The sequence below is a fragment of the Coturnix japonica genome, chromosome Z, assembly GCF_054131305.1.
Source record: "Coturnix japonica strain WE chromosome Z, WE-NBRP24, whole genome shotgun sequence".
In the NCBI taxonomy this organism is placed as follows: Eukaryota; Metazoa; Chordata; class Aves; order Galliformes; family Phasianidae; genus Coturnix; species Coturnix japonica.
In genome coordinates this window covers 38335650-38360627 of record NC_140702.1, presented here as the reverse complement: position 1 = coordinate 38360627, position 24978 = coordinate 38335650, and the positions used below count along the sequence as shown (strand labels likewise).

The 24978-nt window shown below is 36.0% G+C and overlaps 1 protein-coding gene across 12 annotated transcripts in view; it reads left to right on the top strand.

Moving 5' to 3' along the window:
* VPS13A (vacuolar protein sorting 13 homolog A) overlaps positions 1–24978 on the top strand; it is a 109365-nt gene that overhangs the window by 69269 nt on the left and 15118 nt on the right. For 7 of the 12 annotated variants that reach the window (XR_014939758.1, XM_032441136.2, XM_085529922.1 and 4 more), the window contains 22 exons: positions 365–662; positions 1816–2211; positions 2858–2962; positions 3052–3198; positions 6022–6060; positions 7125–7253; positions 7908–8041; positions 9582–9711; positions 10331–10566; positions 12171–12324; positions 13110–13256; positions 13729–13810; positions 15124–15193; positions 15663–15768; positions 16295–16408; positions 17406–17551; positions 17670–17751; positions 18417–18530; positions 18910–18985; positions 19087–19250; positions 19586–19631; positions 19836–19959. Coding sequence is in view for 10 of the 12 variants with exons in the window: in XM_032441136.2 (XP_032297027.2) it covers positions 365–662; positions 1816–2211; positions 2858–2962; positions 3052–3198; positions 6022–6060; positions 7125–7253; positions 7908–8041; positions 9582–9711; positions 10331–10566; positions 12171–12324; positions 13110–13256; positions 13729–13810; positions 15124–15193; positions 15663–15768; positions 16295–16408; positions 17406–17551; positions 17670–17751; positions 18417–18530; positions 18910–18985; positions 19087–19250; positions 19586–19631; positions 19836–19959 (3039 nt within the window). In the remaining 2 variants the exon portion in view is untranslated. Of the gene's footprint in view, positions 1–364; positions 663–1815; positions 2212–2857; positions 2963–3051; positions 3199–6021; positions 6061–7124; positions 7254–7907; positions 8042–9581; positions 9712–10330; positions 10567–12170; positions 12325–13109; positions 13257–13728; positions 13811–15123; positions 15194–15662; positions 15769–16294; positions 16409–17405; positions 17552–17669; positions 17752–18416; positions 18531–18909; positions 18986–19086; positions 19251–19585; positions 19632–19835; positions 19974–20696; positions 20737–24709; positions 24859–24978 lie in introns of those variants that run through there. The other 5 variants (XM_085529920.1, XM_085529921.1, XR_014939759.1 and 2 more) reach the window with 5 other exon arrangements.

Sequence of the window (24978 nt, the reverse complement as noted above, 5' to 3'; positions counted from 1 at the left end):
ACATAAGCACTTCCTGCAGCTCCATACAAGTAGGGTTGTTTATTCATTTCTTTCCCTTGGAAAAGGAATATAAATGCTCCTGTTCATATTCAGTAGCATCTTCATAACAACCTCAAGCAGCCCCTTTTTGAGTAAAGTGCTTGGTGATGTGAGGCAGAAAGCAGCAATTGGTATGATGCTCCTGGAACTTTTGTGACTTAATCCACCGTTAGCTTCCTTACTCAAATGAGACAAAGGCAGACAATGAGTTACTGTTAGAAATTTTCAGAAATCCAAATACTGGAGTGTTAATATTGCAACCTATTTTTTCATATATAAAATATTCAATCTTATCCTGAATGTTTAAAAATGTTTTCATTTGCAGATCAATACTGAGTTTGCTACCCATAGCAAATGAAAATGGAGTGGATGGAGAATATGATATGTGTAAAGGAATTACTTTTGATGAAATTATGAAAAATGTTGACAGCTTATTACAAAGGAAATGCCAGTCTGTGAGGTCAACTGAACACTCTCTTATCATCAATATTGTTACTGTTAAAGACACGCTGACATCTTCATTGTGTTCAGATGATCAGTGGGATTTTCCATATGTCGTTCATTTATGGCCTTCTGTTCTTCTCCGTAATCTTCTTCCATATCACATAACTTACTCTGTACAGGTAATTCTTTAGTGTTCCAGTTTTCATGATGTTTCCTGTTTTTGTTATGAGAGCTGATTAGCTAATTGAAATCTGTATTTAAATAAACTGCTTCTTTTACTGTCTTTATGAAACAGGCTTTACAGATACTACAGAGAAGTCTGTATCTACAGAAATGAAGTGACCCCAGAATGGGGGAAAATGGTGTTTAAAATAATCAGTACTAACTCAAACAGCAGATACAAAGGCAAATAGAAATTTATGCTGTGTAAGCTTAATCCTGTGAGAGAGTTGCTTTCTCTTTTCATTGCATATCTTGATCCTAACTAACCAGTGTAGCTTTTCCTAGGGATTATGGCAGGGGGGTTGGAACTACATGATCCTTGAGGTCCCTTCCAACCCGGGTAATTCTGTGATTCTGTAATTCTGTGATTCTGTGACTGCCTCAAGCAATATTATTAGGTCATTCTATGTAACATACTATGTTCTTTCACAAACTGTCTTTAACTTTTAGCAGTACCATGCTAAGGAATCGTCCTATTGCTGCCTTTTTGCTATGTTTTTGCTTGAATTTCAGCATAAGTGCATATTTATTCCAGATGAAATTGAGTGCCCTTTGACTGCTAGTGGGCCTTTGAAAGCTGAGCACCAGCTCCTATCAGTTAAAACACCTGAAACGTGTGCAATGTCGCCACTAAACTCCTCAGCACTAAACATGCTACTCTCTGGATATGTCTAGATCATGTCCTACTACTTATGGATACCGCTTTAGAATACACTCAAATGCTTATTTCTCATATTATCTTAGTGATTAGTATTTGGATTCAGGTAGAATAATCTCATCATGGCATTTTATTGTAAATGCATAATTACTAGAGCTAGGGACTGTGATTTCTGCCATCTCTTCTTATTTCTGTATCTCTTTTATGAATCTCATAAAATAAATTGAGTTGAGAAAATCTGCCATATATTCATTTGAATCTGGTAGCAGATTTGTTGTGCTAAATGCTAATGACAATACAATGTTGTTTTCTTTATTTAAAATAAAAACGTAAAAAGTTAAATCATAATAAGCATTTTATTATTTTTCTCAACTTTCATATTGATTTTTAAAATAGCTAGAAACATGATATCAGTATTGATAGGGGTTTTGATTTTGACTTTTTTTTTTAAGGGAAGTGGAAACAAATGTGAAACTCTGCAAGATGGATGTTCAGCCCAGATTCATAATGCAGTCTTGGATCAAACAAAATTAGATTTACAGTTGCTTAATTATCTTGATCAAAACTGGAAAAGCGAGTACCATATAAAAAGTAACTTACCAGAGATCAGTTTCACAACATTTTACAGCATCACAGATTTCGATAAGACTGAGCTGGACATTGCTGTCCATGTGACATACATGACTGGGCAAATGGTTATAGCAATTCACAGCCCATACTGGATGGTAAACAAAACTGGTCGAATGTTGCAATACAAAGCTGATGGCATTCACCGCAAGCATCCTCCAGATTGCAAAAAGCCACTGCTGTTTTCTTTCCAGCCCAAAAACTTCCTCCAGAATAACAAGGTATTACAGTCAATAAAATCTGACTCAGCTATCTTACTGTCTGTTTTGTTGGTTTTTTTCTTTTTCTTTTTTCTTTTTCTTTTTTTGTACTTTGAAAGCTATCTACATTGTCATGTTCTGTAAAAATCACGAGACTTAATATTCTTCTGTCTAAAGGTAACTTTTCACATTAAAGTATATTGTCAGATGTACTTGGGGAAATTTATCAAAGATATCCTTAAGAAAGAGATACACATCTTTTATCCAGAATAAAAACCACTGAGAAGTGTTCCCTGAAAAAGGAACAATCCTTTATCTCATTTAAGCTGCATCAATAAAAGTCCTTGTTCTAAGTAGTACTTAGAAGTTTAAGAATGTGAAGCTGTGGTACTTGAAAATTGAATACTTGCAGTTGTGATTATTAGCTTCTGAGTTGTTAGTGAGCTGTACTTTAATTGTAATTTACCATTTAACTTTGCTAAGAGATTTTTAATGGTGCTTTCCACTGATTGAAGAATGAATCAATACTGGCAATTGTGTCTTATGCACAGAAATATTGGTGTTTTCAGTATGCACTTAAGTTTGTATGTATACATGTATACTCTGCATGTGATTTCAGCAGTCAATGTCTGGAAACTGAAAATTAATACAGGCTCTTTCTTTATAGGTTCAACTGATGGTAACAGACAGCGAGCTGTCTGATCAGTTTTCACTGGACACTGTTGGAAGTCATGGTTCAGTGAAATGCAAGAGTCATAAAAAAGATTATCAAGTAAGTAAAGTTTATCTTTTGAATTCAGTGCTTTCAAGAAATATGAATGAAGAGGAAAACTGCATCTAACTATTTTTTTCTACTCACAGGTCGGTGTCACCATAAACAACAGCAGTTTCAATATTACCAGAATTGTAACTTTCACTCCATTTTTTATGATCTCAAATAGAAGCAAATATACTTTGGAAGTAGCTGAAGAAGGCAAGGAAAAGTGGATACCAATTGTGTTGCAACAGGTAAACTTAGGAAGGAAACTGTTACAAGTTTTCCTCAAGAAAAATAAATCAGTTAAAACACTGATAGGAGATAAAAGACATGCATGGTGTTCTATGATAATGTCTGAATACACTGTGCTTTTTCAGTAAGTTTTCTGAGTTCTATTACCTTTTCTCAGTGTTACTTTTGGACATATAAACCAGGCTTACAATAAGTTAAATGTTTTCTCTGTTAATTGTATCATAAATAGTAGTACGAGGGGGAAAAAAAAGCTTGGCTGTTATTGTATTATCTTTCTCTACATGGCACTGAAACTTCTGTTCCATTTATTTCAGTGGTTTGGTTGACTTGGTGCTTGCATCTAGGACAAGTGTAGCAGAAATGGCAGCTTTTGTGCTGACAAAGTCTGCTCCATTGTAGACTAGGCATGCAGCTTCACTTTATGCACTGCAGTATTTGTGTGTCTGATATAGGTGTTTTTTTTTCGTATGTGCTTTGAGGTCTGTGTATTTGTTTTGAGTTTTTTCACATTGTGAACTTTCTTCAGAACACATATAATTTGGGGGTAACGTTGGGTTCAATTTGGAATAATGTAAATGCTAATAGCATACTGCCTTTTAGGAAGAATGATATTTCTATTTCCCTCTTCTCCAATGGGTCTTGAAGAGAGTATATCCAGAGTAGAAGACAAGGTTGCTAATGTGTTAGCTGATATCTCAGCTTAGTTCACTTCCCCATGGTACCCCCCATTTTTCTTCATTTCTTGTTTGTCCAATTAAGTTAAACACAGTTCTTCTTTCTGCTTCTCAGTACATCTGAATGTTCTTAATGATAGGCTGTCTTCTCAGGGAAAAGTATAGCTCATCTACTCTTGGACATGTGTCCTGTCTGGAAAGGAGCTGATCTGTTAAACTTTATTTTCTGTTTTTGAGAAAAATCTATTGCTCTTCAAATTTTGCAGTAGGAAGAAGCTGATAGATTTTGAGTGGTATGAAATGGTTTAACAAGGACAAACAGTTCTTTAAATTAGATTTAGTCCAAGAGAGCTGACCAGCATGTATTCTTAGAGAAAAAAATGTTGACCATAACTGTACGTTAGATTGCTGCTAAATGTGGAATCATTTGAGTTGGAAAGAACCCTTAGAGGTCATCGAGTACAAATCCTCTGCAATGAACAGGGACATCTAACAGGTTGACAAGATTGCTTAGAGTCCTGTCCACCCTGACCTTGAAATGTCTCCAGGTATGCGATGTCTACATCTCTGGGCAGTCTGTTCCAGTGCCTCACAGTCTTTATTGTAAAACTCTTCTTCTTTGTATCTCATTTAAATCTTCCTCTTTGAATTTGAAACCATTTCTCCTTGTCCTTTCAAAACAGACACTTCAAAAAAGCCTGTTCCCTTCTTTCTTATATACCTTTTGGATTCTGAAAAGCCGCTGTAAGGTCTCTCCGGAGCCTTCTGATCTCCACGTTGAACAGCCTCAGCTCTTTCAGTGTGTTGTCTTAGGGAAGGTGTTCTATATCTGGGATTCTTTTAGAGGGCCTCCACTGGACATGCTTCAACAGGTCCATGTGTCTCCTCTAGTGAGTACCTCGCATCTGGACACAGTAATCAAGGAGAGGTTTCCAGTGCACAGAAGAGGGTTGAGATCACATCCCGCAACTTGCTGACCACTCTTTTCTTGAATATGTTTGGCTTTCTGGGTTGCAAGGGTACTTTGCAGGCTTATGTCCAGCTTGCCATCCACCAGTACCCTGAATCAAGAGATCTGTGCTCAATCCTTGCATCCTCAAGTTGTATTGATAGTGAGGGTTCGTTTGCAAGAACTTGCACTTGGCTTTGTTGAACACCATGAGGTTCACTGGCATCAACTGCTTGAGTCTACACGGTCTCTTTGAGTGGCATTCTGTCCTTCAGTTTTGTCAGCCACACCCCACGGCTTGGTGTCATCTGCAAACTTGCTGGGTGTGCGCTTGATCCCACTGTTGATTCCAGAGTGCCAATCCAAGTACTGACCCCTAAGGGACACAGCTTTTCACTGATTTCCATCCAGACATTGAACCATTGACCATCACTCTCTGGGTCCAATTTCATAACTAATTCCTTGTCCACCAAACAGTCTGCCCATCAAATCCATATCTTTCCAGTTTGGAGAGAAAGATGTTATGAGGAACCATGCCAAAGGCCTTACTAAAGTCCAAATAGATGACATCAGTGTTACTTCCCTTGTCCACTGACACAATTATGCCAGAATAAAAAGTCAAATAGGTGTTCCTACTACAGAGTGAAGATGAACAATGAAGAACTTATAATAGAATATTCGAAGTTGGAAGGGACATACAACAGTCATCAAGTCCAGCTCACAGCTCAACACAGTACTACTTAAATAATGTGTCTGAGGGTGTTGTCCAAGAACGTTCTCTCCAGTGTCTTGGTGCTCTGACCATTACCTTTGGAAACCTGTTCCAGTACCTGACCACCCACTGGTGAAGAATATTTTCCTAATACTCAGTGTGACAATCTGTGTGGCAAAACATTTGGAAATAGTACCATTTTGTGCCTAAAACAAAAAAGTAATGCATTTCAGTTCTCTGTGGTTGCTTCTGTGACTTATTTCTTAACTAATCTTGTTTACTTTAGTTTTTCCTTAAAACTTTCTTTTATTGTTGATTGATTCTCTTTTAATTTCCTCTGTGATCTCCTATGCTCCTATGTTGAGACTTACTTGCTATACTTTATGTTAGCATATTACACAATTATTTTTTCTTTGGTGTTGGTGTAGATAATACCTTCAGTCTTACTGTTTAACTATATTTTTTTCCTTTGTCTTCCTGCTTCCTGTGGTGTGAGAAACAATGGGAAAGGGAACTTAGTGGCATGGTAAGTTGGTGAACTAGTCTTTCACCATTGATGACTTAATTCTAGGATTCAAATATAATTGAATAAAAACATCCGGTATCTCAGAATATACTGGAAAGAGATGAATCTGAGGTTTTGAACGCTACAGGTGAATGAGGTGGCGTATAGGAAAAATGGTGCATCTTGACAGTCACTGACTTTTTCTGATCATTTCATTCTTAGTACAGAGCCACCATGAACTTTATACAAATGCTGTGGGTGCTTGCCAACGTGGTTGAGAGTTATGAATTATCCATAACTTCTTCCTTTTGCAGGACTGTTTTAATCAGCTGCAGACTATTACGTTTAATCAGCTGCATTAGTTATGTTAAAGCTTTTTTCTTTCCTGCTTCCCTGTCTTCCCTGTCTTATCCACCTAGGATGTAAACTTAAACTATTGTTTATTATTCACTTTAAATCCAGAAGGGATGATTTCAGTTGTGGATGAAGAAAAATGGAACGCACATTTTGGTTTAATTTCCTAAGGTTCATTTGTTATTTCTGTTTTATATACATGTTTGTATGTGAGAATGTCTGTGTATTATGTATTACAAAAGTGCAGCTAGTGTGCCAGTATTCTGCTTACTCAAGTTATGTAGCAGTATACTTATGCAAATAGATTTTTTTGTCATTGATTGTCATTATAAAGTTATCTTGTCATTAATTTATATGTATTTAAGAAGAGATCTTTTAATGGAAAAAAAAAAGAAGGGTTTTTTGAATTTTTGTTTGTTTGTTTGTTTGTTTTTAACAAGCAAGGCCATGTCAGTGTTTTAGCGCTGCTCTGCTTTATACTTGGGATTTCAAAAATGTTATCCATTTTGTGTCCGAATTTTATTTTATCTATTTTATTTCTGAATCAGTTCATTGTCTTCAGGTAAGTAATTAATTTCAATTGTTGCAAAAGTTTCTGATCCATTTCAACTGCAAATTTGGGTGAAATTTTAGGAAAGAATATTAGTCTGAAGTAGAATGCCTTCTAATTCCTAGTTTGTCTTCTCATTTAGTTCAAAATATCTGATCTATTTATTTATTTATTTTAATAGTGTATTCCCTTTTGGCCTGAAAATGATGCCAACAAACTGCTTGTCAGAGTTGAAAATTCTCATCTCCCACCAAAGAAGATAAATTTTGATAAGCAAGAAAACTGTCTTTTACTGCATTTAGACAACAAGGTAAATGGTTACCTTTGAAAATTACATAAAAGTACGTTCCATTTCCATTCTGCAGTATTTTCTACTCAGTGAAGTATTGCAAAACTTAGGTGGGGAAAAAAATCATATATATATATCTGTGTGTGTGTGGGCATGTGTATATGTGCATGCAGATAAATGTGAATGTTTCATTATAAGTTCTTCTCTGAGAAATGAACTATTGCAGCGAAAAGATTTTGTCAGTGTTCCCTAGCTAAGACTGAGAAGTGATTACATTAGTTGTAAAGTGATGCTGCTACTTTGAAAAGTAACTTTGATGTGACTGATTTACATATAGCCTCATCAAGCACCAATTTAAAATCTTTGAATGTTCTTATTTGTAGAATATTTTGAGAAATACTATTTCATATGACTGGTTCAAGGAAGATTGTGCTACTACTGGCCTAAATTTTGGGATTATAGAAATCCTCCATAGTTTTAGTTACTGAATGGAATGCTTGTTTTCTAGTAATGCTATGATTAGGTATATATATAACAGGCATGTTAAAACATATTGTTTGTTTTATTGTGTGATGGGTTTCATGTTGTAAAATTTTTAGAAATATTAAAATTATATTTACTTTGTTGGAAAATAATTCTGCTGTTATTTACTATGTAATTTTTTACATCTGATAGCTTGGGGGGATTACAGTGGATGTCAACCTGACTGAACATTCTACAGTGATTACCTTTTCTGATTACCATGATGGTGCAGCACCATTTCTGTTAATAAACCATACTGAAGAAGAAATCATTGAGTATGGACAGAGGTGTGTAAGACTGTTTTTTTTACTATGTATGTCTGCAAGCATTTATGCCACTTGTTATTTCATATTTTATAACTATGTCTGCTTACTGGTACAAAAGCGATAATAGCTCAGGCTAGATTGTTATTATGCATGTATACATTATATACATATGGAACTGTTTTAATGTTATACTTTGAGTCTTTTAGCCTTCCATTGCAAGCCTTTAGTTCAGCTGAGTACATTTACTGAATTACATGCAGAATTAAAATAGGCATGTCAACATTCTTTGCTTACTAATGGAGAAAATAAATAAGTGCTATGCAGATGAGCATTTAACTGATGCATTATAAAGCACTTTCATCTTCCTACATGGGAACATGTTTTTTTAGTTATATAAACAGTCTGTGACAGTTTAGATGGACTTCTGTGTCCAGAATTCTCTTTTCATTTCAACTTCCTAAGCTAGTATAATGGAGGAGAAAATCCTGTTTCCTAGAAATTAAATATCTGATTTTGTTTGAGTACCTAGAATTTTTTTGTTTTATAAATTGAACATGAGTATCAATAATAATGTTTTGTAGTACAAAGCACCTGGTTAATTACCTAGAAGTAATTAAACTGTTCTGTGAGCTAAATCAGCAATTTTATATCCTTTCTCCTTGCATCCCCCTACAACTCTCTCATGACAAAAGATTTATACAGCTGTTCTGGAACCATGCATGAGCCTACATCAGAGAATATCTAATACTTGAGCTGGAACTGTAGTTAGATGTCTTGTCCTCTTCTCTCAAGTTTAGTTAAGATTTAGCAAAAGTAATGAGCTAAAAAAGTTACAAAAAAGAAGAGAGAAAACAGGTAGTTATGTAAGAATTATTAAGCCAGATTGAGTGTCTGAAATCATTGGAAAGCTTGTCTTGATTTCACCTAGATGCTTGCTGTAATGATGTTTGAAGTTAAGGAATGGTTCTTACCTGTAAAATTCAGTCATCTTATTAGTGGGATTTTAGGCATCTCCAGTGTAAGTTTAATACATACATATCTAAGTTCTGTAATAAGCTATTCATGACAGTGGACAGGCTCCTGACAGAGCCTGTAAAAAGAAAGGAAAAAAAAAAAAGTCTGCCTGTTTCAACTGTGTGTGAATAGCGGGGAATAGTATTTAAAATTGGCTTGCCTGAAAAATATCCATTGTATCCAGGGACAAAGAACTGTTTTCCCTTCAGCAAATCATACAGGGGAAAGTTTTCCTAAACAAAAGATTTGGAACAATTTTGTTAGACGACACAAGTCCTGAATTTTCTTTTCAATCTGTAAGTTCCACTGTCTGCTTTTTCTATACTTAGCAGTTCTTGAGTGCAAGTGGGAAAGACAATGATCTTTAAAAATCTAGTGGGCATACTTTAGTAAGTGTTAAAATGTATGTTTGAAGTTTAAGTGGTGATTTTATTATTGTGCTGAGTGTGTTTTTGGTGTGATTTATTTATTAGTTGCTTGTTGTTTTCAGTTTTCACTTTCATTACTTTAAAAAGTAAGTATTCTTACTTGTTTCATTTTGTTCTAGTTCCCTCAGTGAATTAGAAGGCTGTCTTCAGCCAAACAAGGCAGTATTGTATACTTGGGCAGATCCAGCTGGATCTAGAAAATTGACATGGAAATGTGGAAAAAGAACTGAGGAAATTGCACCAAAAGAAGTATGTAGATCTGCTTTTAATGCTATTTACTCTTCTTTGTGCAGTGTGCTTTTTTTTTTGTTTTGTTTTTTGTTACTAAATCATTAAGAAATCTAGGCATTATTCTGAGACAAGTAGTGTACAGGGGAAATTCTCTCAAATCACAGTAAAGATGAACATTCCATAGCTTCATATTCAAAAGCCAGGAATGTTTTTTTTCACAGTGATGCTTCTGCTGGTGCATCTTCTTGTATGCATATTTTTGTTATTCACACATAGGACTTTCTGGAAAAGAAGGAACTGTGATTTCCTTGAGGTTTTTATATTCAGGATTAGAATAATAGCTAGATCTGCTTACTGGCATAATGTTTTGCCAGCATTTGCAGTACTGGTAAGTTTTTTCACCTTATTCCTAATGTAATAGGAAAGAATTTCATAGACAGGGTTCAGACAGAACAGTAAGAACTCTGTGTTTGCCAGAATGCATGTGAGAGAGAGAGACTACAACAAAACTTTCTAGTTAGAAACTTTATTTTCCCGTCCCTTTTAAAATGGTCCTATGTTTTTGTTCATATTCTTGTTAAGGCTTGCATTTGTTTATTGATGAATAGAGCTGTAAAAACCTTTCCTCTCTTTGCAGGACAAAATAGAAGTACTCAGCCTGGACTGCAGAAAGGTGGTCTATTTAGTGTCGTTTTTTGAAGGTCTGCAGCGTATTGTCCTAATTACTGAAGATAAGAATGTGTTTAAATTGGCTTATGAAAGTGTACAGGCCGAACTAGCAGAACAAGAAATTATTCTCTCTTTACAAGATGTTGGAATTTCTTTGGTTAATAATTACACAAGGCAGGAGGTGTCCTACATAGGAATTACAAGGTAATGTTTAAAATATATATTTCAACAACAACAACAACAAAAGAAAAAAAAAAAAAGAAAAAAGAAAAAAAACCAAACAGACTGTTCAAGTATTTTCCCTACCTAAATTTTCTTTCTTTTTTTTTTCTATTTTCTTTTTTTTTTTCCTTCCCCCCTGCCCCTGCCTTAATTCTTTGTACTGCACTGCAAAACAAGCTGAAAGTACATGTATGTCTCACATCGTCTCCTTTGCCATTCCCAATAGAGCTGTGTAGTATTTTCTTCACTTGAGAAACTGAGCTCAAGTTTCTAGACAGTGGAAATAACTGTTTTAAGAATATCTAGACAGTGGAAATAACTGTTTTAAAATATCTAGACAGTGGAAATAACTGTTTTAAAAGTGATGGCTAAATGCCTAGACTCATTGTAGATATTTCACTGAATCAGTGTTATCAGGAACTGGCCATTTATAGACAGAAGTCTAACAATGCTTACAGATTGGTGCTATTTTGTTGTTGATATTAAACTCCTGAAAGCAGTTTCTGAGGATAAAAGATGAATCCTTGGATACAGTGGGAAAACATGCACACAAATGCTGTTATATAGAATTTTACCATTTGTAAATATCTTGCAAAATGATTGCAGTAGACAGTCTGTATCTAATTTGCAGAAACATTTGGAAAAAGAAAGATAAAACAAACTTCAGAACAACTCTAGTGAACAAATTAACAGCTATCTCAGTTTGTCCTTTTCTTTAAGACCACCTTTTCTTTAAGGTCATTCTGTCACTGATGTGTCTGAACCGAAATGTAGCTAAGACAAACTGGATTATAGGGAGCTGTGTCTGATCAGCTGTGTATATATGAACTGTAATAACTTGTAGAAAGAAAAAATATCCTCCACTTAGTTCTTGCTTTGTTCCCTGTGTCACATATTGTGAGATCAGGTGTAAGACCTCCTCACAGAAGTAGCATAACCAAACAGAAAAGCAGGAAATAATCTGGCACACTTTAAAACTGATAAATGATGATGTCTCAATGATAGTAAAAATAAGAAGGACTAGAAAATAACTGATTTTGGATACTGTTAAAAGAAAAACATAAAAACATGCAATAACAGCAACAAAAAACCCTAAGGGATCAAATCAGTAAAGAAAACACAAACTGAAACACTCTCTAGTGATTTAGGCAGTTAAAGTGAATGGACTACCAAAAATAAGTGTCAATTTGAGACATTTCCTGTCTACTCAAAAAACTCTCAAATTCTAGCAAATTCAGCTGTGCCAACTTACACAGGAGTATATGTGGAATCCTGCATTGAGTTTGTATGATTATGGATGTCAGTGCTATTGAAACTTGAGGTTTTTGACGAAGTTTTCTTATGTGCCAAACTTCATTAAAGATAACTTTCTGTTAACTTTTCTTCAGTTACATCAGAAACAGTAACTTCCACATAGTATCAAGCATTCAGTGGGTGATTTGAATTATTTTTATTTACCACACTAGAGCTTTATGATGTGTTTCTTTATCACACAGTAATTACCTATTAAAAACTGCAATTAGATAAATAACATCTGTGCTGAACTACCTAACTATTTTCTCTTGGTCTTTTGTTTGTTTTCAAAGTTCTGACGTGGTCTGGGAGGCAAAACCCAAAAAGAAGTCTAGATGGAAACCGATGAGTGTTAAGCAAACAGATAAGTTAGAACAAGAATTCAAAGAATACAGTGAGCTAACTCCATCAGAAAATAAGACTGTTGAGTTGGAACCAAATGTTTTGGTAATACTGATCATTGTATGAATTTATTTCTTATGAGTGTGCACAGGAAAAGATCATTATTATTTTGCAATCTCTGAAAAACAACAAAAATTAGGATATGATTAGATTAAAATTTCATCTCTGTTTCTGCCTAGAAAAAGAAACTTTGTTGCTGTCTAGGAAGAAAAAAAAAAAAGGCATAAATATTTCAAAGCCTGCTGTAGGCCTGATTCTGTTAGCCTCTAATTTTGAAATTACGGGACTAAATATGCACAAAGCTATGATATGTTAATCTGCTATATCAAGAGGCAAGGAAGGATATTAGTTTGAGATTGGGAGGTTGTTTTAGCACAAAGTCTTGTATTTTAGCTGATTGTGATATGTCACAGTCACATGACATTCAGCTGTGCCATTCAACTACATAAATATTAAAAAAATATTCCTGGAATAATTATGAGAAGTAAAAGCATGTTGTGCTCTGTAGGCTGCTGTTCTTGCCTACAGATTAAGTCCACATATTCGTTAGACCTGTGTAGTAGTTAAATGAATGTAGTACAGGTAAATTACTTGGTTTGTAACGTGGTCATAGACCTCTGGAAAACTGTGTAGAAAAAGGCAAAAATTTCCCTTAATAATGAAATATACAGATTTCTTGTGTTGTTTTGCTTCTGTTGAAATTTATGACAAAGTTTTTACTGGTAAACCTTCATTTAAATGTTAATGAAAAATTGTTAATTTGAAGTCTATTATAAAAAACCTTCTTTGATATCATGTAAAATAACAAGTTTTCCTCAATATTGCAATAGGTGTGTTTAACTCCTAGTGGAAATGACATGAAGATTCAACAACCCAATGAGATTCCTGTCAGAAGGAATTACTTGGCAGCTTTGAAAGTGGAGTACAGTTCATCAGCACATCAGAAATCTTTCAGAATTCAAATTTACAGGATACAAGTAAGTGTTTAATGTAGAGTTGTGTATAGCTTCATAACTTCGCAGCCTATAAAACAAAGTACTGCTTACATGCTTCTGGAAAAAAGTCACCCATGACTTGAGGAGAAGCAGTTGCTGTTCATCCTTTTCTTGTTTGTTTGTTTTTTGTGGCTTTTATTTACAGTCAACTTAAAATTAGGTATAATTGACTATTTTCAGTGAGTTATATGTTCATTTTTTTTTATAAGCAAATCCTTTGAAACATTATTTTATGGCTGCTTATGGACACCAAAAAGAATCTTTTCTAGCTTCTCTAGTTTATTTGGTTTGGATAGTTTCATTTTGAAAGTAGAAATATTTTGAACTATTGTGGTGGCTTCTTCTCCTGCTTTTGAATTGGTAGTTCAAAATTCTTGTGTTTGTCCTACTTGTAAAATATTTCACTACTGAAGAGCTAATGTGCTACACCTTGTCCTGTCCTTACCCCTATTAGATTCAAAACCAGATCCCTGGAGCCATATTTCCCTTTGTGTTCTATCCTATTAAACCTCCAAAGTCCATCACCTTGGATTCAGGTTTGTTGTTCTAGTTTAACGTAATCTTTACCTATACTAACTTACTTTTAATAAAATGCCACTTTTTTCGTCTGAATACTGTGTATGATTACTGACTATAAAAAAAAATCCAGATACTAATGTTGCAGATAAGAAAGCAATTTTCTCTGCAAAGAAAATACAGAGAAAGCCATCTAAAGTTAAAAATCACACTAATAGTGTGAACTTACTTCATGCATTGATATAATACCTTTTAAAAGTACGTCTTTCTGACACACTAATATAGTGTTTTTGGAGATAATAAAGCATAAGTTAAATCTGTGTTCAGCTTTCAGTAGTTGCATTGAGACCAAATCTGAAGCAAGTGCTTACCATCTTTTACCTGTTGAAAAAAGAAAACTTTAAACCGTTTCTAGGCCTGTTAATAGTGAATCTATTACATCCTTTTTATATTACTCACTCAGGAATTTATTAGGGAGCAGTGAGGATTCTTGAGAATCACTTTTAATATTTTCCCCATGGCTGAAAATAAATTGTTCCTAGCTTAAAAAGTTTCATTTTTTTTTGGTTGTTTCCTTGCATGCAATAGTTGACCTAGCTGACTTACCAAAAATAAAAAGAAACATAAATCAGTGCTAGTCTGAACTCAAAGTCACCAAGTGAAGCACTATGTAGCAGTTCCTTAGCAAACTGTGTTTTCCATGTTTCATTTGGAGCCTTCCATTTTCTCCATGGTAAGGAGCATAAACCTCTAACTCTCTCTATTATGTACTGAGCTTCAGTCTTCCATTAACTCACTTAGGGCAACGTCATCTGGAACATCAGTGTAATGACAGGAGAGATTCTGATTGTATACTGAAATGACTGCCTGCAAATTTGTTCACAAAGCTATTGAGATATCAATTATTTCTCCTAAATAAAGTCAAATTTAAGCTAGAGTTCATAAAGCTGATCATTCTTTAAATTTATGTTTTTGTATCGCTGTTTTAAAAATTTATTCCATGGCTAGGTAATTTATTCCCTAAAAAAAAAAAAAAAAAAAAAAATTAAAAAAAAAATCCATGGCTAGCATTAATTTGTTTTAAAATAAAAATGATTCATTTTTGGAGATAAGTGAAATATAATTTTGATATTCCATTTCATCCTTCTTTTCCTATGACTTTCTGTTCCTGATCTTTTCCATTATTTGTTTCCCAGTCACATCCATTATATAATTCTACTCCATAGGATTGAAAAAATCCAGAACACATATGACATTTTCATGTTAAAAATGGCAAGCTATGTCTATCACATAAAGATCTGTGCTTATCTCTTTTTATTTTACAACTCCATAGCACCAAAACCATTTACTGATGTCAGTATTGTTATGAGAACTGCAGGACATTCACAAATATCTCACATTAAGTAAGTATTTTTACATGTTCCATCTCTGTGCCATTTATTATGTTTAATCAAGCTTTAAAAGTTAAAATCAATGTAGAGTCAAGATAATTTTACTCCAGGTAATTTTAACCAGATAAGAGCATGTAGGACAGGTGAAAACTCTGCCCTTATTTACTCAATTTAATGCAGAATAAGCAAAGAATTTCAGTGATTCTTTTAATGTAGATTTTTAGTCTTTTTAGTAATTTGGAAAGAAAAAAGCTGCCTATAATGTTAAATGTTGGTGTTTTATTTTAATAATTCTTATTAGTGCAAATGCATTTGTCTTACCCATCACAGGAAATATTTTATGACTGATGATGAACTTGTCAAATAAAAAAGTATCTTAATTTAATAAGTGATATAAATAGCTGTTAAAGTTTTATAGCTCCCCTTGCTTTTAATACTTTAAGAAACAAAATTTAATAATACTTTTTTGTTTCTTGTGTAGATACTTTAAGGTCCTGATTCAAGAGATGGATCTCAGATTAGACCTTGGCTTCCTGAATGCACTGGTTGAATTTTTTACACAGACCGATGTTCCAGATGTCCAACAGGTAGAGTCCTTCTGTTGTTCGCAGATGATTAGATATAAAATTTGTTTTATTAAAGTCAGCTTGCTTTAAAAACAAAAACAAAACAAGAAAAACAACAACAACAAGAAAACAAAACAACAACAAAAAAACACATACACAAATCAGAACAACAACAACAGACACCAAAAAGTAATGCTCTGTGTTTATGATAATGATCAACTCTTGTGGCTGGAACCAATATAAAGCTTTTTGCTGAGGCATAGAGTAAAATTTCCTTAATCTTCATACTGCATACTATACAAGAAAGATGTCTAATACTTTCTGTAAAGCTGTGAGCGGTGGAGGAGAATTGAATCATAATAAAGGGAGAATGCATGGATACGTAGGACGAACATTAAAAAGATTGTATTGTATTAAGCTTAAGGTGGTTTGCTAGGGTAGTAATAAGAAAACTTGAGATAGCAACAGTAGAGTCATGGTAGATTGTGTCATTGTGTGTTATACTGTACATTGTAAAGTAATATTACATTTGAAAATGCATCCATAGCTGGAACTTTTCAAAAAGGATGTAGAATCTCTTCAGGAAGAACTGATGAGTGTGTCATCCATGGATACATCACAAATCAGCTTGTATGAATACTTCCATATCTCTCCAATTAAGGTATAACTTTTCATAATATATCTGTGCTTGTTCTGTAATAAAAGGATTTTTTGTCTTCTGTAGAATAGTTGATTCTGTAAAGTGAGGAAGCATTGAGGCAATCAGAAACAAAATAAAAATGTTCTGGGATAATGATTTTTACTGTTAACACTGATTTATTTGTGACATACGCTTATGAATCTCTTCATAAATATTAAAATATTCATTATTTCCTTCCTATCTACAAATTTCTTCATATACAGTAATTCTTTGGTATTATTTATCCTTGCAAAATGCTATGGTTCTCGTGTGCAGACAGTGTGCTGTGGATTGAGAAACACCACAATTTCTGGAAAAAAAAAAAAAGTAATGTGCAAAACAAGATCAACATATATCTGAAGTGATCTGTAGTTAAGCTATGTTATGCCATAGATTGGATAATATATTCTTTTCAGAGAATCCAGAGTGGGTTTATAGCCTCTTTTTGTCTGATTTTGAAAGCTGCAGTGGGCCCCATACAGTCCTTTCTGCAAATTTTCTGAATGTCTTCCCGGTTTTAAGAATGTCACTTTGATTTCTGTGAAGCAAGTATTTTTATTAGTTCGGGTCTGCACTGTTCTTTGCTGTACACATTTCAGCTCATATATGAGTAATTATTTGCCTTCCTGCTTGGGCATCATGCTATGTTTATCATTTTCTATCCGATTCAGTGTTGCATATTAGCTGTGGAAACAAAACAGTTTGAAAAATAGCCAGTAAGTTACAGCTAAAAGATTGTGGAGACCTCATCTGAAAACATGGATAAGTAGTTTTGAGTTCTTGTTTTCTTAAAGGCAGTTCTAGTTATTCAGCTGGACTTAAATTACTTGTTTTTGGTTTTGTTTTGTTTTGTTTTATTGTCCTAAGGGATTTCTATGTTACAAAGTCTGAATTCAGTCAAGATTAAAAGTACCGTACAAGATATGGCAATTTTAATAAACACTCATGTTATTTCCCAATCTTTCTTTTTATTGTTTAGTTACACTTAAGCTTTTCACTCAGTACTGGTGGTGAAGATAGTAACAAAGAAGAAAGAAAGAGAGAACTGATACCACTTCAGTCGTTGAATCTCCTTCTGAAGAGCATAGGTGCCACCCTCACAGATGTGCAAGATGTTGTCTTTAAGTAGGTTTGAAATATTATTTTGATTTCTATTTCTAAAGAACGAATCAATATTATAAATTAATCTTATATTTTATTTTGACCTGCATAATATGGACTTTTAAAAACTCTTTCTTAACAGGTTGGCGTTTTTTGAACTCAGCTATCACTTCTGTACTACACAACAGCTCCAATCAGCTGTGACAAAGCATTATTCAAAACAGGTTGGAATAAGTAAATGTTAACATTCCAGTACATTCATGTTTTGAAAATGTTACTGTGTGCTTTGGTTCTGTGAAAATCAATAACTAATTAATAACTAATTGCAGCCTTGTATTTAACCAATCTACAAACATACGTAAAAAACATAAAAAACTATTATTCATTAGTTGGATTCTGTTGCCTTTACTAAGGCAACTAAGTTATGTTACCAAGCTATGACTATAAGACTAAACTATAACTTATCATAAGAAAAGTAGTGTGGATAACAAAACAACTTACAGAAAACAGTAGTGGAAGCAAACATGATGCAGCTCTGGTACACTTCACTGTTTTGCAGACATATTGAACAAAATTCTCTTAGCTTATACACACAGCCAAATTATGTCCTGTAGCTGCACAGTATGACTTAAGTCGGGGTTATATGCTTCCTTCAGAAAAACTCAAAATCTCAACTATTTGTGAAATACCTACAAGCAGTAGAATTATTTGATTGATTTTAATGTTTTGCTCACCATACAATTATTTTTAAAACATCTGAACATACTTTTCCAAATGTTAAGTTCTTCATATTAAATTCATCTTTTGCTCTTTTGAGTAAGCAGCAATGCCTTAATGCTTTTAGTATATTTTTTGAAATATTTTTAATGAATATCTATTTTTGTTTCAGGCGATTAAACAGATGTATGTTCTTATTCTTGGTCTTGATGTTTTGGGCAATCCATTTGGATTCATAAGAGGCTTATCTGAAGGAGTAGAAGCATTTTTCTATGAACCTTATCAGGTAAAAATCTCTTCAGGCTTTTTGTGAAATGCTGCAAAGACTGCTAGATATAATTTATATTGAAACTTTGGGTATACTAATGATTTCTATAATTTAAGGTGAGATTCAGAATTTAAAAATCGAAGTGAAAGTGTCAGAGAAAGTTACTGAAAAATTCAAGTAACGTAAAAACAAGTTATTTCCCTTAACTCACAATTGACTGTTCCTTACGCTACTTACTGCAAATTAATGCTGCTTGAATGAACTTAACGGAGATCTCATTTCTCTCTGTTGAATGTATATAAATTACAATCAAAAACATAAGAATTTAAGTATATATGCTATCTGAAACTTCCATAAATAGCATAAATATACCATTTTGCTTTTTTTCCTTCCTCAGGGAGCCATCCAGGGTCCTGAAGAATTTATAGAGGGAATGGCACTAGGACTTAAAGCACTAGTAGGTGGAGCTGTTGGTAAGTTTCAACATTATGACAGTAGCATGCTCATTAGTAAGCAATATGGGTATTTCTAAGTTGCAGTGGCGTTTTACTTACACTGTTTTATTTTTTAATAGGTGGATTAGCTGGTGCTGCTTCAAGGATCACTGGTGCTATGGCAAAAGGTGTTGCTGCAATAACAATGGATGAGGATTATCAGCAAAAAAGGAGAGAAGCCATGAATAAACAGCCCACTGGTTTGAGAGAGGGTATCACTCGTGGAGGAAAAGGATTAGTTTCTGTAAGAATAAAAAATGATAAGAAGTGTAATGAATTTCATAGTGGTAAAAATAACAAATATAGAGGTTTCTGTAGAGCCGTTCCACTTTAATTCTGGTTTGCTGGAGTGATAGCTTGCTGAGTGATAGTTTTAAAGAAAAATATATGAGGATTGACAAGAAGGTAGGAATGGTGAAGCAGGCTCCTCTAATTCTGATAATTTGCAGTGGATTTTAGAATGCTTCAATGCACATACTTTCTGCCTATTCACCAGAAAAGTAATAAGTAAAATGTTAGAAGAATTAAAAAATGTAATGTGGAAACATTTGTCACAGCTTTTTCATTTCTTTTTGGTAGGGTTTTGTCAGTGGCATAACGGGAATAGTTACAAAACCAATAAGAGGTAAGTTTAGGTTTTATGTTTGTATGATTCCAATTCTTGATATTTGATGAGATTTTGCATTTATCAAGATTTTGTTTTCGCTGACCTCTAATTTAAATGTAGAAGTGACTGTAGTTGCATGTCAAATAAGAGCAAATGTAATTACAAATAAAATTGCAAGATGGTATTTTTTTCTTAACAATTTGCTGAACTTATTCCTTTTAGGAGCTCAGAAAGAAGGAGCAGCTGGTTTTTTCAAAGGTGTTGGAAAAGGATTAGTGGGAGCAGTAGCTAGACCGACTGGTGGAATCATAGACATGGCAAGCAGCACATTTCAGGGTATTAAAAAGTAAGTAAAATTAATATGAAGAGTGTCATATGGCATGAGTAAAAATGGCAAGGTGTATTGATTATTTGTATGACCTTTGTGTTAATGTTTCTTAAAAATCTTTAAAATTAATGCAGATGACAATTCTATATTATCCATGGATAAGAGCTATCCACAGCTTCTCTTGGCAGCCTGTTCCTATGCCTCACCACCATCGTTCCAAACTTTAATCTGTATCTCTTCAACTGCAGTTTAAGACTGTAGTACTGAAAAACCAGTCTGGCCAGAACCTTCTCATGTCCAGGCTGAACAACCAAAGCTTCCTCAGTCCATTTTTGTAGGCAGGACAGATGCCACCTTCATGGCTTCCTTTGGACCTTCTCCAACAGCTCCACATGTTTATTCTTTTGGGAGCCCCAGACCTGAACATAATACTACAGATAAGGCCTTACAAGGGCAGGCTAAAGGGATATAATCACCTTCTTCAACATGGTGGCCACCCCATTTTTTATGCAGTCCAGGATACAGGTGAGAACTCTGACAAAATTGCTTGCTGGATAACATGGTAATCTCACTCCCTTATAATTAGCCTTGATCATTGTCACGGTTTGAATGAAAAATCCACCTGCGTCCATGACAGGGAGCCGTGGGCCCCGCAGGGGCCCTAGGCCGAAAGGAAAAAGTTAATTAGGAAAAGAAAACAGCGGCAGCGATCTAAGGAGGCACACTTATTTACTAAATACTATATCGAAATGCAGGATAACACAGTATAATACAATATAATTGAAAACTGAGCTAACGAATCAAGCAAAATAGGAGAGAGAATGAGTCCTGTAACCGAGAGGCATACTGTGAAACACAGGCGAAACGGCGAAGGCTCCCACACACTACCCTGAACGCCAGAACTCAAAAGATATCAGTCTAGCCTGCGACCGAGTTAATATAGAGTCCAGGTCCCGTGACCTATCGTGTTGTTCTCTGGGAGATGTAGTCTTCTTCTGTAAATTGCAGATTCAGTAAAATTATTCATGCTTTATATGATGTTATGATGTGGAATACTGATAGCAAAATTACAAAATTATTAAACCATGACATTCCACCCCTTATTCTACATCATTACATTATGTTTATACATACATACATACACACTCATACGTGTAGTTGTGAATAATCAGTAACCTTATTTTCTCAACAATTTATATTTGTTCCATACAAATCTCTAAGTTGAGAACAAAACTCTATACCTTAACCTACTATTTATTAAATTTGAGAAAATGGCAAAACTGCCAGAAAAAGGAGAACATGTCAGCCGTAGAGGGGAAAGACAGCGCTAGTAGGGCGTCCCCAACATCAAGGTGCACTCATCCTTTCCCAGCCACCACAGCAGATTTCCTTTTGACTTATACTTCTTTCCATGTGTGCTCTACACATGCATGGCCAGTGCACGATATAGAGTCCAGATGGAAAACTTGCTTACAGAATGCCTAATTAAGGTATATGGGAAAAAAAAAGTGTTTCCTTAACATTAATCCACTCTATCTTAAGTCCTGTACCTAATTGGACATTCGTCAAATATTTTCTGAGACTCTACCTATATATCTACAAGAAATCATTGGCTGCACTCCCCCAACATCAAATTCCCCTGTGGTACACATTGGACATTCCCATTTTTGTCCATCACCCACCATGTGCATCCAGGTCCCTGGGCAAAGACAGTACCCCGGAGAGGTTTCCCCTTTCCAGATGCTGGAAGGACCCAAACTGTTTTTCCCAACACACTCTTTATGTGTACTACAGGAACCTTACCTCCCTCCATGGTACGTAGGGAGCTGGATTGGTTAGGACCATTACGATTACTAGATCCTCGAGTGTTGACCAACCAGGTGGCTTCTGCTAATTCCCAATTTTTATACGTTCCGCCACCCATTGCTTTCAACATAGTTTTCAACAACCCATTGAATCGTTCAATCTTACCAGAAGCTGGTGCATGATAGGGAATATGGTAAATCCACTCAATGCCATGATTTTTGGCCCAAGTGGTTACAAGAGAATTTTTAAAATGGGTCCCATTTTATGATTCAATTCTTTCCGGAGTGCCATGCCGCCACAGGATTTGCTTTTCCAACCCTAATATGGTGTTTCGGGCGGTAGCATGGGGTACTGCGTATGTTTCGAGCCACCCAGTGGTTGCCTCCACCATGGTGAGTACATAACGCTTACCATTGCGAGATCGTGGCAAGGTGATATAATCAACCTGCCATGTCTCTCCATATTTATACTTTTGCCATCACCCTTCCCCCCAAAAAGGTTTCATCCTCTTGGCTTGTTTAATTATGGCACATGTTTCACAATCACAAATAACCTGAGCAATAGCGTCCATAGTTAAGTCCACCCCTCGGTCTCTGGCCCACTTATATGTTGCATCCCTTCCTTGATGACCTGAAGTCTCATGGGCCCACCGAGCTAGGAATAATTCACCCTTGTTCTGCCAGTCCAAGTCTATTTGAGCCACCTCAATTTTGGCAGCTCGATCAACTTGATGGTTATTTTAATGTTCTTCAGTAGCTTTACTTTTAGGCACATGAGCATCTACATGGTGCACCTTTACAACAATGTTCCTTATTCGGGCAGCAATGTCTTTCCACAGTTCAGCAGCCCAAACAGGTTTCCCCTTTCGTTGCCAATTATCATCCTCCCACTGTTGCAACCACCCCCTTAAGGCATTTGCCACCATTCATGAATCAGTATAAAGATGAAGCATTGGCCACCTCTCCTGTTCAGCCACATCTAAAGCCAGCTGAACAGCCTTTACCTCTGTGAATTGACTTGATTCTCCTTTACCTTCAGTGGCCTCTGCAACTTGTCGTGTGGGGCTCCATACAGCAGCTTTCCATCTGCGATGCTTCCCTACAATACGACATGATCCGTCTGTGAATAGGGCAAATTTCTTTTCGTTTTCTGGTAGCTCATTGTATGGTGGTGCCTCTTTAGCACGTGATACCTCTTCTGTAGGTGGTGTTTCAATTTTTTTACTCACAGGCCAGTCCATGATCACTTCTAGAATTCCAGGACGGCTGAGTTTTCCCATTCGAGCTCATTGAGTAATTAATGAAATCCACTTACTCCAAGTGGCATCAGTAGCATGATGGGTGGAGGGAACCTGTCCTTTAAACATCCAGTTTATTACTGGCAAGCGAGGTGCTAGAAGAAGCTGAACCTCTGTCCCAACTACTTCAGAAGCAGCCCGAACCCCCTCATACACGGCTAAGATCTCCTTCTCATTCGGAGTGTAGCACTCCTCAGACCCTTTATATGCCCGACTCCAAAATCCTAGGGGTCGGCCTCAGGTCTCTCCTGAGGCTCTTTGCCACAAACTCCAGGTGGGACCTTTCTCTCCAGCAGCAGTGTAGAGGATGTTCTTCACATCCTGTCCCGTCCGTACTGGCCCCAAGGCCACGGCACGGGCTATTTCTTGTTTTATCTGCTCAAAAGCCTGCTGCTGCTCAGGACCCCATGAGAAATTATTCTTCTTCCATGTTACCTGATAGAGGGGGCTCACTATGTGGCTGTGGTTTGGGACATGCATTCTCCAAAAGCTCACTACTCCCAGAAAAGATTGGGTCTCTGTTTTGTTGGTGGGCGGAGACATAGCAGTGATTTTGTCAATCACATCTGCTGGGATGTGACGACGTCCATCTTGCCATTTAATACCTAAGAACTGGATTTCCTGGGCAGGCCCCTTCACCTTGCTGCGCTTAATGGCAAAACCAGCTTGCAAAAGAATTTGGATTATTTGTTTCCCTTTCTTGAAAACCTCTGCTGCTGTATGCCCCCACACTACAATATCATCAATATACTGCAAGTGCTCAGGAGCATTACCCTGTTCCAAAACAGCTTGGATCAATCCATGGCAAATTGTTGGGCTGTGCTTCCACCCTTGAGGTAAACGGTACCAGGTATATTGAATACCTCTCCAGGTAAAAGCAAACTGTGGCCTACATTTTGCAGCCAATGGGATGGAAAAGAAGGCATTAGCAATATCACTGGTGGCATACCACCTATCTTCTTTTGACTCCAATTCATACTGGAGTTCTAGCATGTCTGGTACAGCAGCCCTTAATGGAGGTGTGACTTCATTCAGGCCACGGTAGACCGTCAGCCTCCATTCCCCACTGGTTTTACGCACTGGCCATATGGGGCTGTTAAAAGGCGAGTGAGTTTTGCTAATCACTCCCTGATTCTCTAATTGGCGAATTAGCTTGTGAATGGGGAGCAATGAGTCCCTATTGGTGCAGTACTGCCGTCTGTGAACCACTTTGGTGGCAATTGGTACCTTCTGGTTTTTTACCTGGAGCAACCCCACAGCAGAAGGATCATCTGACAGACCAGGTAAAGCCGACAGCTGCTTAACACCGTTTGTGTTAACAGCAGCTATCCCAAAGGCCCATCGATACCCCTTGGGATCCTTAAAATATCCCATCCTAAGGTAATTGATTTCCAGTATACATGGAGCCTCTGGACCAGTCACAATAGGGTGTCTCTGCCAGTTTTTACCAGTGAGGCTTATTTCGGCCTCCAACATAGTCAATTCTTGGGAACCCCCAGTCACTCCATGGATATATATTGGTTGTGTCCCTTGGTGACTTGAGGGCATTAGGGTGCATTGTGCACCAGTGTCCACCAAGGCTTTATATTTCTGTGAAATATAAGAAAACAGCGGCAACGATCTATGGAAGCACACTTATTTACTAAATACTATATCGAATTACAGGATAACACAGTATAATACAATATAATTGAAAATTGAGCTAACGAATCAAGCAAAATAGGAGAGAGAATGAGTCCCGTAACCGAGAGGCCTACTGTGAAACTCAGGCGAAACGGCGAAGGCTCCCACACACTCCCCTGAACGCCAGAACTCAAAAGACGTCAGTCTAGCCTGCGACCGAGTTAATATAGAGTCCAGGTCCCGTGACCTATCGTGTTGTTCTCTGGGAGATGTAGTCTTCTTCTGTAAGTTGTAGATTCAGTAAAATTATT